Source organism: Anopheles ziemanni, chromosome 3 (assembly GCF_943734765.1).
Source record: "Anopheles ziemanni chromosome 3, idAnoZiCoDA_A2_x.2, whole genome shotgun sequence".
Classification (NCBI taxonomy): domain Eukaryota; kingdom Metazoa; phylum Arthropoda; class Insecta; order Diptera; family Culicidae; genus Anopheles; species Anopheles ziemanni.
The window spans coordinates 43,338,866-43,356,777 of NC_080706.1; the positions used below are offsets into that span (position 1 = coordinate 43,338,866).

A 17,912-nucleotide genomic window follows, 5' to 3' on the forward strand; every position below is an offset into this window, starting at 1 on the left:
CGTGTCTTGCACGTTGGCCAACGTGGTGTTGGGTTCGTCCCCGGCTCGTCTTCAGCGCACCGCCCATCGCAAAGTGCCCACCACCGTGCCTCGACATGGATGCATGTGCAGCGATGCGTTCGGAGAAATGCATCTGCCATGCCGGAGGCAACCCCTTGCTCGAGCCTTTTGGCAACACTTGCTGCTTGCGATACTTTTCCAACACGTTTAGCGTTCGAGCGTTTGGTCTCGGTTGGGGGCCAAACAAATTTTACTTTGCGTTCCAACGTTCGTTCCCCTTTTTCCCGGAGGCTAGTCTCGCATTTCCCAAACGCGACCTGAGGGAAATGAGTGGCATAAAGCTGTATCGTCTGGCGTCGGTCGTGTACCGAACATGAAACTTAATTTTTCCTTACAGCTTCCCTCGGGGAGGGAATTTGAAGGTGGACTTGTCATAAAATGTAACCATCACCAAACACACGTACACACAGGCACACACTCGCACAAACACCACCGTTTCGTCGTACATGCGCGTGGGTGTTTGTTGTTGCTTTCTTCATTTTTCCTAGTGTTTCCCTTCGTCTCACATTCACACACTAAACATAATATGGACGTTACCTTCTTTTTCGCTTCACGGCGGGAAATGTTTCGTTTCTTTTTCCTTCGCTTCCCTTTGCCTTTCTTTGTTTATTTACTTCTTTTTTTTATTGTACTTTTGATCTTTGTTTTTTTTTGTTATCCTATGCTCAATGCCCACGGTGATGATAGCCTGCAGGCCAGCCCCAAAGCGGTATCCACACCTTGCACACCTTCAGCCGACCAACACGGCATCCATGCTGCCCCGATGACCCTCTCCCCCTCTCGAACGCTGCGCACCGAGCCACGAATTGATCATTAATCCAATTAATTAGACGCGTATACACCTTCTAATGGGCAAGGCACGACCGTAGACGGTCCCGGCTTTTCTCTTTTTTCTTTCCCTTTTAGCTTCCCTTGCCACCTTCACTACTGTTAGTTGGTTTTTATTCACACTTTGCCTTCCTTGTTGTGTGTTTTTTGCGTTATGTTGGTTATTACGCTGCTGGCAGAGTAAGAAGGCCCCCGTTTTGCATGTTACACCAAGGCGCTGGCAGATGCGGAGTGTGGCTGGGAACCACGATTCTTTTGCTTTGCCCTTTTACCTCTTCGGGGAACTGTGCGCAGCGAAGCCGGGTGTGTGAGCCCTTGAATGGGAGTTTATGATCTGGGAGTAACAACAAAACAACCACAACCACAGGAACAGCGAACCGAATACAAAAAAAAAACGAAGTGCAGTCGACTAATGGCACCTTGCACGAAGAACGCCGAATGCACCTGGCAAGCGGCGGAGGATGCGCTTGAGCCAAGGGTTATGAATTTCCACGAAACACTTGCTTCAAGGTACAACCTTTTTTTTTGGTTTTGTTTTTGCTTTCCTTTGAGATTATTTTTTTTTCTCCTTTCTCTCGAGAGGAGAACACAAGCACAGCACACCGCACACCACTGGCAGCGGAACTGCTCGAATAACCGTTTTATTTTTTCCGAAAAAGGACTTTTTAAATTTTGAAATTACAGCTGCAAATGGGCTGAATTTTTCACTTCGTAACGGTGGGGAAATGCTTTTCACTGCGCACCGCCTCCATTGCTGGTCAAGCTTCACTGACTATCCGTATGTATTATTGATGTGTGTGCGTCGTGTGGCCACAAAAACTTCGCCCGCGGAACACTGCAAATACTTCCGTACGGTTGCGTGTTTGTTTTCCTTTTTTAATTTGTTTTATTTATTTTGAAGATGGTTTTCTTCTAACTGTCACAAACGTTGCACTTTACTCAACTGCACCCGAAACGCCGTTACTAAACAATCTTCCATCCTGTCAATTGGTGGTTTTCAACCTCCCGCTTCACTGCGGCTCATGTGGCCCGTTAAGGCTCATTTTAGTTGCACTGAATCACTTTTCCGCTACTTTTTTGTTTGCATACAATCTCGTCGGGAAGCATGCAAAACAGGCGAGGGCTGCTTTTTTGACAAACAAACCAAAAACTGAAACCTGTTGATACGTAACCCGTCTAACACCGGGCGTCCAAGAGCTCACGTCCGTGCGCGATCGCGAACCGATTCGAACTAACCCGTTTTTCTCGCGACGAGAAGCTGAGAGCTGGTCGATCTCGGCGCTTCGGCGGCGAACGTTGCAGCCACCGCAGCATGGCGTCTCCCCAGTGACGCGATCGACGACGCCGTATGAGCAGCCGAAGGGTGGATGAGAAAAAACTCGCACCACGAGAGCGCGAAATGAGCGGCATTTTCGTTCACCATAGTGAACGCCTGGTGGAAAGCTCACGCAATCGTCAATGAGCCGCTCCAAACGGCTCGCGGAGTGATGATGTTTTTTGAGACAGCTTACTCACCACCCATGCCACGCCGGGTGTTGCACCGAAATTGATTACAAAATTTAAAAAGAAAACATGCAAAACTGTTGACACGATAAATTCTAATAATAAAAATTCTTACATGCCCGAGAAAAGAGTCCTCAAAGAGAGGAGAACCCTTTATGGTGAACCTAAATTGCCCACAAGAATATGTTGCACATGCAGAGATGGAAGAACAATTTATCCAAACTCATAAGTATTCGCGAGCCGCACGCTGACGGCGCAGAAGAATACAAAGTAGTTAAGTAAAACCGCAATGAGGTGATATGCTTTGGTATGCATGGGAATTAGAAGTGTCTTTTTATGTGCAATGCGGTTATGCCGAAAAATTCTTGGTGCAACGATTTAAAAACAAGTTCGTCAGAAAAATACCTCCTACTGTTACTTCTGCTTGAGATGCCGGAGTTTGAGTTGTTATGAATTATCTCATTACAAAACCTGCAGAATATTATTATTTTATGATTACCGAAACCTATCCTGGCCTTAACCGTGCAATAAACATTTCAGCACAATTTCCCTAGAGCTTTTTCTCATTCACGTTCTGAATGGCCCGATGCACCAAACGGTTCGATTCTGTTTGGTAGGTTTTCCACAACGCGAAGAAAATTTTCCCCCACAGCTTACGAAAGGAAAAGAAACCAACCACAGTCTGTTGCAGTAACAAATAACTGGTTTCGAGCTGAACCATAGCCAACGCGCAATCGCCCATTCGGATAAGACCGCTATGCAAAATTGCTCGGCGCGACATAATTGCTCTCAAACGCAACCGAATTAAATTATGTGCGTCGGTATATATCAACCACCTGTTACCCACCCTGGCCGTCCGTTTTAAAAAGTGTGAAACATCAAACGAGGCTTGTAAAGATTTAAAGATCCTCACATTCCCTTTACAGCTTCGTTCGAAGAGTGATTCGCGCTGCAAGACAAGAGCTTTTACTGATTAACTCTGCCAGCATCGAACGCGGGTGAACCTTACCGCTCGATACATTAAACATTATCCCGTAACTAATGTTGCAAATCCTACGCCAATTTTCCAGCACACCCCTCCCCCCGTTTTCCTATTCCATTTCTCTAATTTTACATTCCCTTATCCCGTCGTCGCGGGATGTCGTAATCGGCAATGATTGACGTCAACGATGCGAAAAATCAGCAAAACGCGAGCGAAAGAGAGAGAGAGAGAGAGGTTAACTAATGAGAAAATAATTAATTACCATTCGAACCACCAGGAGCACATGTGTGTGCATGCATCTAATACCGAGTCCACCTACATCTTTTCGACCGGCTGAATCCTAACATGGACATTAAAAGCCAAGGAAATGGGATGCATTTTCCTTCCCGCAAGCGCAATCAACAACAACAACAACATTACCTTCATCATTAACATCCGTCCGTCATGATTGTCGCGGTTACGATTAGCTGATCGCACGCACCGGGGCAGGTGCGGGAAAGTATGACAACATTCAGCTCACTCCATCAACGGTCGCATTCGAAACAACCTAATCATGCCCCGTCCGCCGTCCGAAAAAGGACGGAAGTAGCCCAACCACTGCCCCTGACCACCCGGTGGGCGTTAGTGGGCGTTAGGGGGGGAAAAACGGAAACCACATTTTCACCGGAAGAAAACGACGTTTTGCGCATAACATACGCCCGCAACGCCCTCTCCAAAACGGTCGGTTCTGTGCGAAAGCGTATAATTTAGTTTGCCAAGTTGCGTCATTTCCATCTGGTGGACGTTTTGCGTGATCAAAGCGCCGGCATATATGGGTTGGGTGTTTAAATGTCCATCAATATCAGGCCAGATATCAAGACGAGATGTTTCCCGCGTTGGATTGCAGTGGAAAGGAAATTGTAGATTGTAGTCTTAGAACATGTTACGAATTCATAACCTCACTTTATACTTTTAAAATTACATAAAAGAAAATTTTTTAAAAGAAATATTAGCAGAAGAAAATAAAACAAGTGTTTGATTTTATGAAAGTGTTTTTTTTCCGAAATTTCCCGAAATTTTTAAGTAATGTCTTGGAAACAGTGTAAAAAACAATATTTTCTGTTGTTAAAAATTAATAAATTAATTTTATGATGTTATTTGGTGATGTAAGTATCTCATCTGAAAAGCAGGGAATATCCATTTTAATTAATTAAAATAAAAAAAAAACAATTAATAATTTTTTTTTCCATCCTATACTTTTATGTCACAATAGCATTTGTTTGTCTAAAAAAGACGTCTGAACGAAATAAAATAAACAATTATGCAATGGATTCTGTATAAAACGTTTAAATCTACACGATGTCTAACCAACATAACCGGTGCATGGGCTATTCTTATTTAATCCCTCGTTAAGCTTGCTTATCGAGGAAGCAAATGGCTTATCAAATATTTGAAAAACATATTACGTCTCCACGACGGTAATTAATCTATTATGTGACGCTTCTTCGAGAAGCTTTCTCCGCAAGAATCGCGTGAGAAAAAAAACGCACATCGCCGCACATCTGCTGGCATTTGACAGGTGTCAGTGCAAACAGAAACAAACACACACCGGTCGAACGTTACCGAAAGGGCCCGCTACTCACCACCTCCTCAGTGTGGAGCTGATTCTATTGGTTCGCGATTAAATCACAATCGTGCCCGATTACGCCATCTCGGCGCGGTGCGTACACGTTCCCAGCAGCCCTGCATCATCGCGCACGGCGAGATACCGACAGAGGGACACACATATCCCCACATACATCGACACAAACATAACTGCACCTTCCACCTCAGCCTCCCGCGTTTGAAAAGTGTGCCCGATGTCGACTGCAGGCGAATGCATTTGTTTTTCTTTTCATCACCCTTGCAACCACCGTGTGTCTATGTATGTGATTGAATCGATGCAAATTAACGCTCGCCTTACCGTGTGCTCCTTAGGTTCGGCTCGATAGAGGCTCAGATGGGACCGTAAGGGTTGCTCCGAACGGACAAACACACACACTTCCTTCCCCACCCGGTGCAATCCGGAGCACGGTAGGCAGCAAGCGAGCGATTTAATCTATGGCATAACCCACACACACAATAAAAGCAGCAAAAAATGCATCCCACCCCCCCGGGAGGTGAGGAAGAGGGTAGAAAAAATGGCTTTTCGATAGACATAGTTTTCAGCTCTGGTTTTTTTTTGTATCCCCCACATTTTATGACACCATCTTTTGTCTTTCAATCAGCCGCGGGAGGAAAATAAAGGCGGCCGACGAAGGAAAAACAAAAACCACATCCCAGACGCTATCCCATTTCCCAGCGTGATCTCGCGTCAACCGAAGCAATCTCGCCGCCGGTTGGGTGGTTTTGTTCGACTTTCCTCGCGACGAGCCTTCGACGCCGTGGTAACCGAGAGCGAGAGCCAGAATATTATTTAATCGGGCACCATAAAACCTGGCGCGGTACCGACGGATGACGAAACCGGACCGGGAGGAAAGGTGTCGTTATAGGTGCCCGTGCTGTCATCGAATCCCGGCTCGGTGGAAACCAAGAACTGGCCGCGGATTAGCGAAGTGGAATGCGTCTGCCAACAACCGGCGAGGATGGATGGCACCGTTGCAAGTGGCCAACGGCGCGAGCGAGGAATCTCCCGGTGGAGAAGAAATGCGCGATCGCAGTCGGGCTTGCTTGCTGGTCACGAATAGTTTGATCGGACCGCAGTCACAAGCACGCAGCAGGGGGAAAAGTCAGCCGAAGATGTGCGCCGCAAAACCGCGCAAAGAGAGTACTGGACTTCGAACTCCAAGATCCTCCGGCCGGTCGAACGATGATCCCGTCGAAAGCTCCCCATCGGCGTCGTCGTGCTCATCGGTGATAAATTATATCATCTCAAATTCCGATTTCGATTTCGTTTCGGGGGCAATACACCCTAACAGCCATCCCTTTGAGCATAGCGCATCGGTGATTAATTGAACGGTGTCCCCCGGGAAGACGTTTGGCAATGTGTTCCAACCAGTCGGTTGCTTTGATCGATGGTACTTTCTTACGCCCACTGACGGGCGCATTGTCGGGCACCCTTCGCTAGGACGGAACGATCCGGGCGGCACGTCCGCATGATAGGCTTCGCATAGTTAATTTTCATGACCAATGGCAGCAACCGAACCGAAGAGCAGTCTTTTGCATGCATAACTCCCAACACCAACAACACTCGTCTGAAGGGAGGGATAATCCGAGGCTAAAATAAACTGCACCATAAAGTATAAGCTATCCAGAAAATTTAAATGGATTTTCATTCAAGTTTTATTATTAAATACCTTGAAAAAAAGCTTCTGGTTTTAAATTCATTTTCACTAGTTAAACGAATTTTATTAGAATGCTAGAATGCGCGTACATGAAATGTTAATATTTCCACTTTTATGTTGCAAAAGAAAAAAACAATATTCTGTAATATAAAATTTTTCTTTTAAAACCAGCAAGGGAAACCGAATGATAGTTTTAACAATCAACCATCTAATTTTACTAATCAACCATGTGTTTAAAATTGTCAACATTAGAACTTCAAAAACTATATGTCATGAAAAAAATAAAAAACAAACAACTATTTTGCAACATTTTCTTATAATTTGTTTTCCTCAAACTTCAAATTGTCATTCTAAGATAAACGGAAAATACTAAAATATGGAAATATAATAAATGGACAAAATTTTAGTTAAAATTTAAATTAAATGTAAAAATAAAAAAAGGTCAGATTATTATAAAAATTATAATCCCTCGTATTAACGATTGGATAGAGATCTGTTCTGTTCTGATGAAAAATTACATTTATGACGGAATTGGTACGGTATATTTTCCACCGTGCAGCAAAACCAGATTAATTTGCGCATCATCCGTCTGCCCATGTCTGAACTTGGCAACCGTCAATGGCATTACCGATTGCGATGTGGCGTCTAGCTCTCTTCGTTTTCGCCAATCACGCCGGTAAAATATATCATGGCATGCTCGCGTCCCGAAAGAAAGTTCACCATCACCAGTGGTCGCTTGTCGGGTTTGAATCATTTTAAATCCTCCAGCAGATCCCTAACCTCTGCCTGCTGATCGATGATCTTCGCTAATTAGTTCACACACTGAACGGAATTGCGGATTCCTTTAAAAAACAAACCGTCACCGATCGCCGAATGTGATCGATACCGTTTCAAGCGTGAGAGACAGTGAACACAAAACAACTTTCACACTGATGCGAGTTTATAACCAAATGACTGTAGTTTTGTTTCTCGAATAGATGAACCCTTTCATTTCAATGAAATCATCATCATTGCGGTCAAGAGGTGCGATTGAAATGTGTCATTTTGATTGACATTGTCATTTGTCCCTTTTTTGAGGGGCGCAACGCCGTAAACGGTGCCAAAGGGAAGCGATAGATAATTGTCCATCTTCCCAACGGCGCTTGTTTTCCGAGGTGACTTGGTGTAAGGGCGACACGGAAGGCGACGAACGCCACCGGTGATAGTTCAAGCAACAGACAGCCCATTCCCATTGATGACTTCCAAGATCTGAAATGATCAAACGATAGCATTTCAGTAGACCGAACAGGCATCTCTGGTGGAACTAATGAAGTTGACAATAAAACAGTGGCTATTTCCAGTTGGAACGCAGGTTTGGATCTCTTACATTGCCAGGCCACTGGATTGTAGTCTTGACTCAAGCTCCCAACGCGGGATTGCAGGCAGTCAGCCTCCGATTCCAATTCAAACTTTGAGGTGAAAGTACATTACGGGCCCGGTCACTGATTCTTATCAATAGATGAGCTTTTCATTATTCGGTCGATAGTTGCATGCCACCAAAATCAGACACGTTTGCGTGAACCTTGTGCTTAACATGCCGTTGCCCCAAAACCTGCAGTTTGTTTGTTTCGTGCAACGGAACTGTGTACACCCAAAACCAGTACGTATGCCAGCGATGCTGCATTGGATCGCACCTGTCGCACCTCCGAAACACCGGAAACCGACCGGAAACGAAAGTGAAACCCCGTCCGTTTGCCGATCTCTCCCGCTCGAGAGTCGAAAAAGTATCACAAGAAATTATCATCATTCGTGGCCTGAAGTTGAAGCAAAAGAACTCCCGGTTTCACTTTCCCTTAAGGGAGGGCCCTTTTTGGCCGTCGAGAAGAGGTGCTTTGGCGTGTTTAACGGACACTCCCCCCAGCGTTCGGCAACAGCACGGTCCCAGAGTGCGATGGAGAAAATATGTATGGTACACAAGCGATCGATCGGGGCTGGAAAAAGTGTTGCGAAAGATCCCCGATAATCAACCATCACGAAAGCGCTCTCTACGAAAGACCGATTTTACACACCCGACTTGGGGAGTGACAAGAGAAACAAAAAATTCCCCCCGAAAGTCAATTGTCCGAAAGGCTGGTAATCAGTTGGCATTTCATCCCCCATTCCGAATGGTCACCCTCGGTGTGTTGTTTTCATTTTTTCCGTCTTGATTGCCATCTCATATTTCACCGGAGATTAAACGCAATCATAATCGTCGCAATAGGGCCTCCACTTTCCACCCCTTTTTTTGTTGGAGCCTCCCCGCTAAAGGGCTGCAGTGCGAGTCAAGCGGAAGGAAGTTGCATCGACGTGTACACTTCACTTTGGCCCGGACCACTCAATTAGCGGCCCAACGTGTGACCAATCGGAAAATGATCGGGTATCGCGCCCGGGCGCTCATCGGGCGTCTTTTAGCCCTCTATCGATTGCCGATTAGTTTCCACCGCATCCCGAAGGGACAGGAAACGAAGGCCGTGGAAAAGGGTGGGAACGCGACAGTGGTTTTCCCAGGGTAGTTACTAATTTGCGCACCGTTGAGGGGCAGGGCGGGTTGGGGCGACTGTCAGCAAACGAAGGGAAAGCGTTAAGCCCACACAGCGAGCTCCGGGTACTTCCGAAGGGAGGAAGTTTTCCCTCGCACGGGAAAAATGATACGTTTGAAGCAGCAAATATTGGACCGACTTCCGACCGTGTAGGCAAATGCTCTGAGGGGTGGAAATGTTCAGCCATAAACTAATCAAATGAATGTATAATTATGGATCCAAAAACGAGGTACAATCGGCTAGGTGGAAACCCAAATTTGGTTAGGTGACGTTTTCTATCGCTTTTATTTATGATCTTTTGCGTAACGTCGGAAACAGGTTTGAAATATCATTTAATTATTGCATATAGAGTATTGTTTTGTTTTTTATGGGAAAATCCGATATTTTCACTTTTATCTATTAATAGTAATGCTTTTCATTAAATCCTGCCATCTCTCTCAATATCTCTTATTTAAAACTTCAAATTAAGATTTGGATATTCATATGATGGAAAGATTTTAAAAAGAGAAGCAATCCAGAAGCAAATGTTAAAAATATATCGAAGGGTAACTAAAAAGCCACAAAAAAATCGTTAAAAGTATATAAGAATGCTAATCAGTAAAAGACGATCGAGCGATATTGATTCGTTATTTTTTTTAACTTTCACAATACTTTTTGAAAGTGATTTTGTTTGTCACACTTTCAGTGCTTTTCTAGTAATTTGTAGCACATATTTGAGGATAAATTGTTCTATGCTCTAATCCTTTCTACTTGAAACAATAAAATAGAAATAGGAATACTTGATTTTTTTTTAAATATATGCACATAATACAAAAGAACTTGCTCCTGCTCCTCCTTCATGATCTGGGACTTTATTCGAATAAATATAACTGACGAGTTGAGACTGCAAAGGATCTTTAGTTAAGCACTGTTCGAACGATTTAACTACAGCTAAAAGAAATTTATCATTTTCCGTATGCCACCAAATGTGTATAGTAGTGTACAACGTTTTACTCTATAGGTTCTGGGTTCTCGTTCGGTCTACCTATAGCCCGGATGATTACACTTAATAGCCGGATGTATCAGAATGAGCCATTATGTCCAAGTGACATACCAAACTCTCCGGGAAGCATTAGACATGTTCCGCGAAACCCGGAGCCTGAGAAGGTTCTGCGACTCCACATCGCATAAAGTCATCATCTCATGCCGCTTCGCCCGACGAGCATTCAGGAATTACGGAACACGACAGATTGTCCCGGTCCCGACTACCTGGTATGCAGCTCCCGAGATCCGACCGTGCGACAGAAAAACGCAATCCAGTGCGTACACCCTTCTCCTGCCCAAACGTAATCGCAATTACTGGCGTCAGGTAGGCAGCTCCACCGCACCGCTTTTACGTAGGAGGTCGCAAATGCGCCCGCTGATTAATGCATCCCAGTTGGCCGGCCATTCAACTACCGGCGAAATGATTTACCGTTCGGTAGAAATCGTGACATCAACATTACCCTCGGACTCGGAGATATCGGTAAACGGAGTTGGAAGGGAGTTGGAAGGGAAGATCCACCCGGATTCGGAATGATTTCGCTCAACATTTCGTGATCTGCATGTCGCTATCAGTGGGCATTATGTCTGCCGTGGCGTTGCCGACGTCGTAGTCGTCGTCGTCCGCCTTCCTCCCAAACCGTCAGCAAGGTTGCCGAAAAACACTAAAACACTACCTCGACGGAAAAACATGCAGAGTTGGGGGGGGGAGAGGGAATAAAAACGGTCACCAAAAGTCACTCACCTCGTGCGATTGCTGAGCGGAATTTTTAGCAGCCTTGCCTCTCTCCTTGCGACATCCGCCACCGGGTCCGCCGGATGTTTGGGCGGCCTGTAGCTCCTTCTTGAGCTGCGCTATGCTGCGCTCCTTCGACTTTAGCTCCTCCAGCTTCACGCGCGTGCCGATCCATCGGAGATTCGGAAAACGTTGTGGTGGTGTGGAAAGCGGAAAAATCAAGCAAGAAAAAACCAAATGAGCAATGAGAACGCATCGAAGTAGGTCAGCAGTTTCAAGCGCGACGAAACCATAAATAAAACCCCTAGAAACGGTTCTTCCCAGAACTGCAAACCGCTTGGGGAAGCCGAGCGCGGAAAGATTGTAAAACCATTTGCTGCAAAATATCTAATTAAGACCCTTTCCCAGGTATCAACACCGGCGATTGCCGTGGTAAGCAAACTAATTGGAGTGAAATCTAATTAATAGAGACGACTGGCAAAAAAAACTCTCTGCGTTAGAAAATTCACAAATTGGCACAAAAACAATTTATCTTTGTTCCATGATATCGGTCAGTATTACTTCAGTCTTTTTGTTGCATAACTGCTATCCATTGAATTGCATAATTTATCAAACTCACCGGGCCATGCAATTTTATTTTAGGTTTTATGAACTTTTCAAATATAGTCGACATAAACATTTATGCAGTTCTGTATCTCAAATCACTGTAGAAATTGATCATCAAGTAAGAGATTTTATTTTCCTACATTCAAAAACATATTCTTCATCCTCGCGTAAGACACAAAAAATCGTACAAAGACGAAAATTTAATGACCACCGAAAAAAACGGGATGACGGGAACCCACAATTTGCTCCTCATGATTCATCGACCGAATCCGTTTCATTATGCATCGGAAACCATCGGCTGAAGGATAGAATCCAGAACCCCGTGGAATGCCGCGAGCGCTAAGCTCTGCCCCGAAATCCCATGGGAACGCCCCGAAGGATCATTTTTCCGTCTTAAGTGCTGTCCTCCAACCACACCCTCCTATTGCCCAGGGGCTCCAGCGAATGATGGGCAGCATCTTCGGATTCGGTGAATCATTCAAAAAACGGTGTGCAAAAGCCTTCGAACGCCGGTACGCCGTGGAGTCTCGCTTCGCACAGCAAGTTGATGCTTAATGTGCTCTGGGCACGACTTGTTGCCAGCATCCGTTTGGGCCGTTGGGCCGTGTACCGTACCAGACGAATTGCAATTTCTGAATGGTCCCGATGGCTTGCCGTCACACATGGAACGATTTCTGCTCCAGAACCATTATCTGTTTCCTTCCCGGGGGGCTCTACGCTGAGAAGCTTCCTTCCAACACTGAATGAAAATTGCCCTCGGAATCGGAACGATATCCGTGCCCGCCAACGAACGTCTGCACACGCAGTTGAAAGGTATGCAGTCTGAATCAGGGTTTACTGCAATCGGGTGCGCAAACACTTAAGCTATTGCCGCACACACTTCCCACACCGGCGCGCATAATTTCGCCTGATACCTGAATGGAGCATAATTTGATTGAGGGGAAAAAAAAACAGCAGCCACTAAATTGTTGTAAGCCTTCGGGCTCGGCTGTAAATTGCCTCCCCGAAACGGTAATTGCCCTTCGCACGACCATAAACCCTCCGAGAAGGATAAACCGCGCATCGGCGGGCCCATCGAGTCCTTGCGCGGTCCATTCTCACGGACCACGCCACATCCGCATACCGTACCGGACTCGGCAGAAAAGTTCTGTCCGGGCTCACAAAACCCGCATCCAGCAAGATTATTCAAGAAGACCATCGTCTTGGGTCCATACTTTTCCTTCCTGCTTCGATTGGTGGTTTCCTAAATGACACCGGCATCGAAAAGCTTCTCAAGAGCCCCCAAAGCGGATTGCAGAATATGAACGACGGCGGTGTTAGCTCCGGGATGGAAATTCCCCCCCGCGTACCGTTGACGCTGCATCCGCCAAAAAAAAACCGGAGCTAGGCGGCGTGATGAAAAAGGGGGCGCGATCATGCTCGCGATCCGACCTGACAAAAACGATGAGCGAAACAAACGTTTTACGATCGGTGGCTTAAGATAGCATCTTCATTTCGGTGTTTCGTTGGTTTTTTTTTATCTTCCATGACTCACTCCTTGCTTGGCGCTGACCCAGACGTGACGCCTGACCGAAAACAAATGGGGAGGAAAAAGGGTCGCAAGCATAAGCCACCCGCTGGGACGCCTGGTGTGTGGTTTCGGGGGGGGGTTTAGTTCAAGGCGAGGGAGCGATTTCGAGGAACCAGCTCGGCGGCGGTCGCGATCTTGAAAGGTTTTTCGAAACTTTTTCCCCCTTCCCGGGAGTTGCAAAAATGTCAAGAATCGATAGACGGCTTTTTAGTATGCAAATAATAAGATGAAGTCCACCCGGATTTATATCCCCGCGCCTTCGCTATAGATCATCTTGCTAAAGGTAACATGAACAATAGATACCTCCCGGATGGCCATTGCCAAGAGATCCAAATGAGAGTTTTTGTGGCGTTCTAAGATTAACTTGAAGTGTATTTCGTAACACTTGGACATTTGCTGGGAAGGTTGCTTTAAGGAATCCAAGAAACCATCACCCATAAAGTCCACATAATTTAAATTCAAGAAATGCATTCGTCATAAAAATGGGCATAACGTTGAAAAAACCCCTTTGCGTGGTTAAAAATATCATAATCTCGTCATATGCTGTCAAGGTTTTGTGTGTTTTCAAAAACATATTCGATATATTTTCTTAACATTCTATAAAATTTAATATTATGAAAACTTTCTTGGATGTTCGAGGTTGTTGGATCCTTGGTGAATTAAATGGAATGAATGCCTAAATCTTGTTGATACAATCTTCACGGTTCCCTATTAAATACTAATGTATGTAGCACATTGTTGTGAGACGGATTCGTCTCATCAGTAAAACCATTAAAAAAAAAATTGGAAAAAAATCAAAGGCTAATTTTTTTATGGAAATCAATATTACAATTTAAAAATATTTGGTACGATACATTGCCATGAACAATGCAATTGAAAATTTATTAGGATTGCGGTACCAAAAAACGTCTCATAAAACTGTCAGGGAAAGACAGGGAATCGTAAGTAATCGAATGTGGTTTTAAAATTTCCATCTTCAACCGGACCACACCGCACGAAGGAATGTCGGAACCCTTCCATCCGATGGCGACTTATCATAGCTGTTGCCAGCAAGAAGCTTCATCGAAATGCCACCCAAAACTCACCAGTCGCTGAATTTCGTTTTTGGCAGACTTGGAAAGTTGAGTCAATCGTAGTTCATGCAGATCACGCTGTACGCGAATATCAGAAGCTTTCCGTCGTTCAGCCTCGGAGGAAATCTGTGAAGTGGTGAAGAAATAGAAAAGAGTAGAAGATTAGACGACGACCGCCCGTTAAAATGTTAGGATGTGCGCTGGTGAGATGAAGAATGTACGATAAACAGGGATGATTACAACCGGCAGAAAGAGGAGCTCTCTTGGAGGTGAATGAAGATGAAACGTTCCCCCGGTAGCTGAGCCGATCGATTCAAATCGAAAGTGAAAACAATGCAACAATGCACCGACTGGCGTGCAATTCATACCGCAGGCGAAAGCGATATGTTCTGCAACATGTATGTTTTAGCCGGGGGAATTTGCATAACGAGGAAACGAACCGCGGGCCCTAACGATTTCCTGCGCTAGCGATCCGATTGTGTGATTTCCGATCCATTCTTTTGCCAACGGTGGCCTGGTGGCCTTTTGAGAAGGCGTCCCTAGACTCCTGAGAAACGACGTTACTCTCAGTTTCACCAGAGCAACACCAATGAAACTAGGAAGTCCCACACCAAGTACACCCACGTGCACCTAGACAAATTCTTCGAGTGCATTCTTTCCCTCACCCGACTGAAGCACAATCGCTCCATAAGTCAGCCGGTCAGTCTGTTTGTCAGTCCGTACGTTCAGCTCTGTGGAGCTCCGTGGAACAGTTCGTTCCACTGGACGGTAGCTTCTCGGTAGCGTACAGATCTTGGACTACCGATTCCGACTGACTAATTATGGCGGTGATTTATTCTACGTGCTGCATAGTGTATGAGCCGGGCCTGCAAGTGAAAGGAGCCCTCTATCCACGAGCACACCGACTACAGATGATCGGTATAGATGCGTTGTTCTACGGACGGGTACGGATCCTTTCGCTTTTTTATTCATGAAAACTTCCATGAATTAACGACGGACTAGATCGATGAATGACGCTAGGGGATTTTTCATTGGAGTTAGCCTTGCTGTGGTGTGCATTTACTTTTGCAGAATATTTATACACACTGTTGGTTATATTAAATTCAGAGGCGAATACCTAAATCATATCTATCGCTTTTTGTATAATAAACTTGCTGGCTTAGCACGGTCCAAAAACAAAACAAACTATATTTATTTGACACAGAATTAATGTATGACTATATCCTCACAACGAAACATTTATGCATCGACACTACCGCCTCTAAACGTTTTAACCGAAAAAACACCTATGATAAAAAGAACTACAAAGCAGGAAACGGGTGTTACAATATAAAGGTATGACGATGCACAAGATCAGCATTTTATTAGACATTTACTAGCGCTGTCGAAATAAACTTGTCAAAAAGTTTTATTCAAAATGAACTTTTGCTTTAAAACAGCTCAACCGTGAAACGTTTACGAAATCCCTCAAATATGCAGAAATACGAATTAATTAATCTATTATTAATTATGTTTGAGAAAAACTATTATTAATATGTTTGCCCCCGAAACAAATGCCAGATTTCCTATCCTCAACAACCAATGATTTGAACACATAATTTTTATTGAAGCTACAAGTTCTGTACCTAATAGAGATTCCTTGACGTCGCATGTTTTTAAACAGTAGACGATAAAACAACTAAAAACGGGAGAGCTTGATTTATAAGGTTCACTCTAAAGGTTGAACATCCTAAAGAACGACGAGTTCGCTTTGATGATCCCACATTAAAATGGATGACAGGACGCCATAAAGTTGTAAAAGTGTCCTCATATTATCACCTCACATTATTGCAACATTCTTTTTGCAAACAATTAAACGGACATGCACCACTTGACCTTCCAGTGTCATTAAACTGACACCCAGTGTTGGCGAAGATATCACGGTTAATGCCGTCGATCGTTGCGAAAAATGAAATCAACGTATTCAAAATCATTTTATTTCAATTAAAATGTCATCAAATCCTTCGGCCTGTCTCGCGTGCAACCAGCGCGAGTACAATTAGCAAGCGTATCCTTTCGGGGGGACAGATTCAAAGTCATCTCGACACGCAGGCAGAATCCCCCCAACACTCCGCGCGTATCACACGGACAAAAGCTCCATCCATTTCGAAAGCATATTGTACACAACACCGAGCTGGTCAAGGTGCTGCCGCTTCGAATGTCTCCCAACAGCAGGGGGGATTTCCCCAAGACGGGTGCCTTTTGGAACGCGTGCCAGACACTCGGGCGCTGTCAGGATGCAACCCACGAAGGACATCACCCCCGTTCCGACGTCCAGCTCGATCAACCACCGCCAATTGGCGTGAATCCTTCGCATACGTGTTGCACAACATGAGCAGCTTTGTCCCCGACGCACTTCTCAGCTGTGCTGCGGTAATAATTGTTCGCGGATCATTAAGTAATTCTGACAGCCCGGTACGACAGACGATGTGCGAAACGGCGCAAGACACGACAGTATTTCGTCGAGGTCTGCGGCGCTCGGTTGAAGGTCGTTGCCGAATCGCAATTAATCGCTCCCAACATTTGCATGTCGCGTGCACGTGGGAGGAGAGGGAAGAAGGGTTCGGTGCGATGGGGCCGGTGAGCATATGTATATGTGATTAATGCGAAGTTACACCATGGGCCCGGCGAGCCAGGAAGGCCTTCCATAAATCGAAATTATTTATGAAAAGTGATAAATAAAGGCATGACCTCCCGGGTGGGAACGGGTAGGTGGACGGAGGAGGGAGGGGGAGGGAATCGAAAGGGAAATCGAACTTTCTACCGCAATGCAGCGACCCGGTCCCGCCAACCGCTCCCCTCCCATGCCGATCCGTATGATTCCGGTGAAGGTGATGCCTTTTTAAGGATGAGTTATACACATTGTGCAAGAAGCGAGGAAGATGAAACGAGCCACGAACAAACAAACGGACAAAAACAGCCTTCTGTCACCTCGAGTGCCCATGAAAACTGCCTCCCCTTGCGCGCCGGGTCGGGCAACTAAAGTTGCATAAAATAATCAAATCATTTTATTTCCTTTTCTGGACGTGGCTTACTTGGACGTGCGCCCGACCCGAACCGTACACCGCATGCCAACAGTCTCCGTCCCGAGCCGGGTTCGTTTCAAGGAGTTTCGTAATTCTTCGCACCAATTTTGCATACTCGGACACGGATTGGAGATTGGACCGCAGATGATGAAGATATCGCGCACCCGTAGTTGATTGCTATCTGTTTTGCGCGACTGTCAACCCCACCGTTCCCCCACCCGTCCCGCACAACCAACCATCGATCGTTTAATCCTTTGCGGATACGTGTATGCGCAATTTGTGCGGTTTATTTTCCACTAAAAAAGCAACGCTCATTGTCGCGCGGGTTCGATTGATTGGTAGCTACCGCTCACCGGCCACCGGAAAGGTGGCGCTCGAACGCATAGTTATGCTGGCATTGGCAGTTCAATCAAGGCGCACACGAAAGACGCAGAATACCGGCGATCCCTCGAAGCACGCGGTTTTTGGTGTAGAACTGATGGACGTGCCGGACAACTACGGAAGGCTGGGTGTTGCTTAATTTATTCTACGGAAATCAATTTATCAGCAGTAATTGGACACAGGTACACAATGTTGTTGGTGTGTAATAAAATTAAATATATCCCTTTG

At 45.4% G+C, this 17,912-nt stretch overlaps 1 protein-coding gene across 1 annotated transcript in view; it reads right to left on the minus strand.

The window, feature by feature from the left end:
• LOC131284799 (CAP-Gly domain-containing linker protein 1) overlaps positions 1-17,912 on the minus strand; it is a 90,037-nt gene that overhangs the window by 70,173 nt on the left and 1,952 nt on the right. Inside the window, exons 3-4 of the mRNA XM_058313658.1 lie at positions 14,251-14,364; positions 10,999-11,142 (exon numbers count right to left, since the gene is read on the minus strand). Of these exons, the coding sequence (XP_058169641.1) occupies positions 10,999-11,142; positions 14,251-14,364 (258 nt within the window). The remainder of the gene's footprint in view (positions 1-10,998; positions 11,143-14,250; positions 14,365-17,912) is intronic.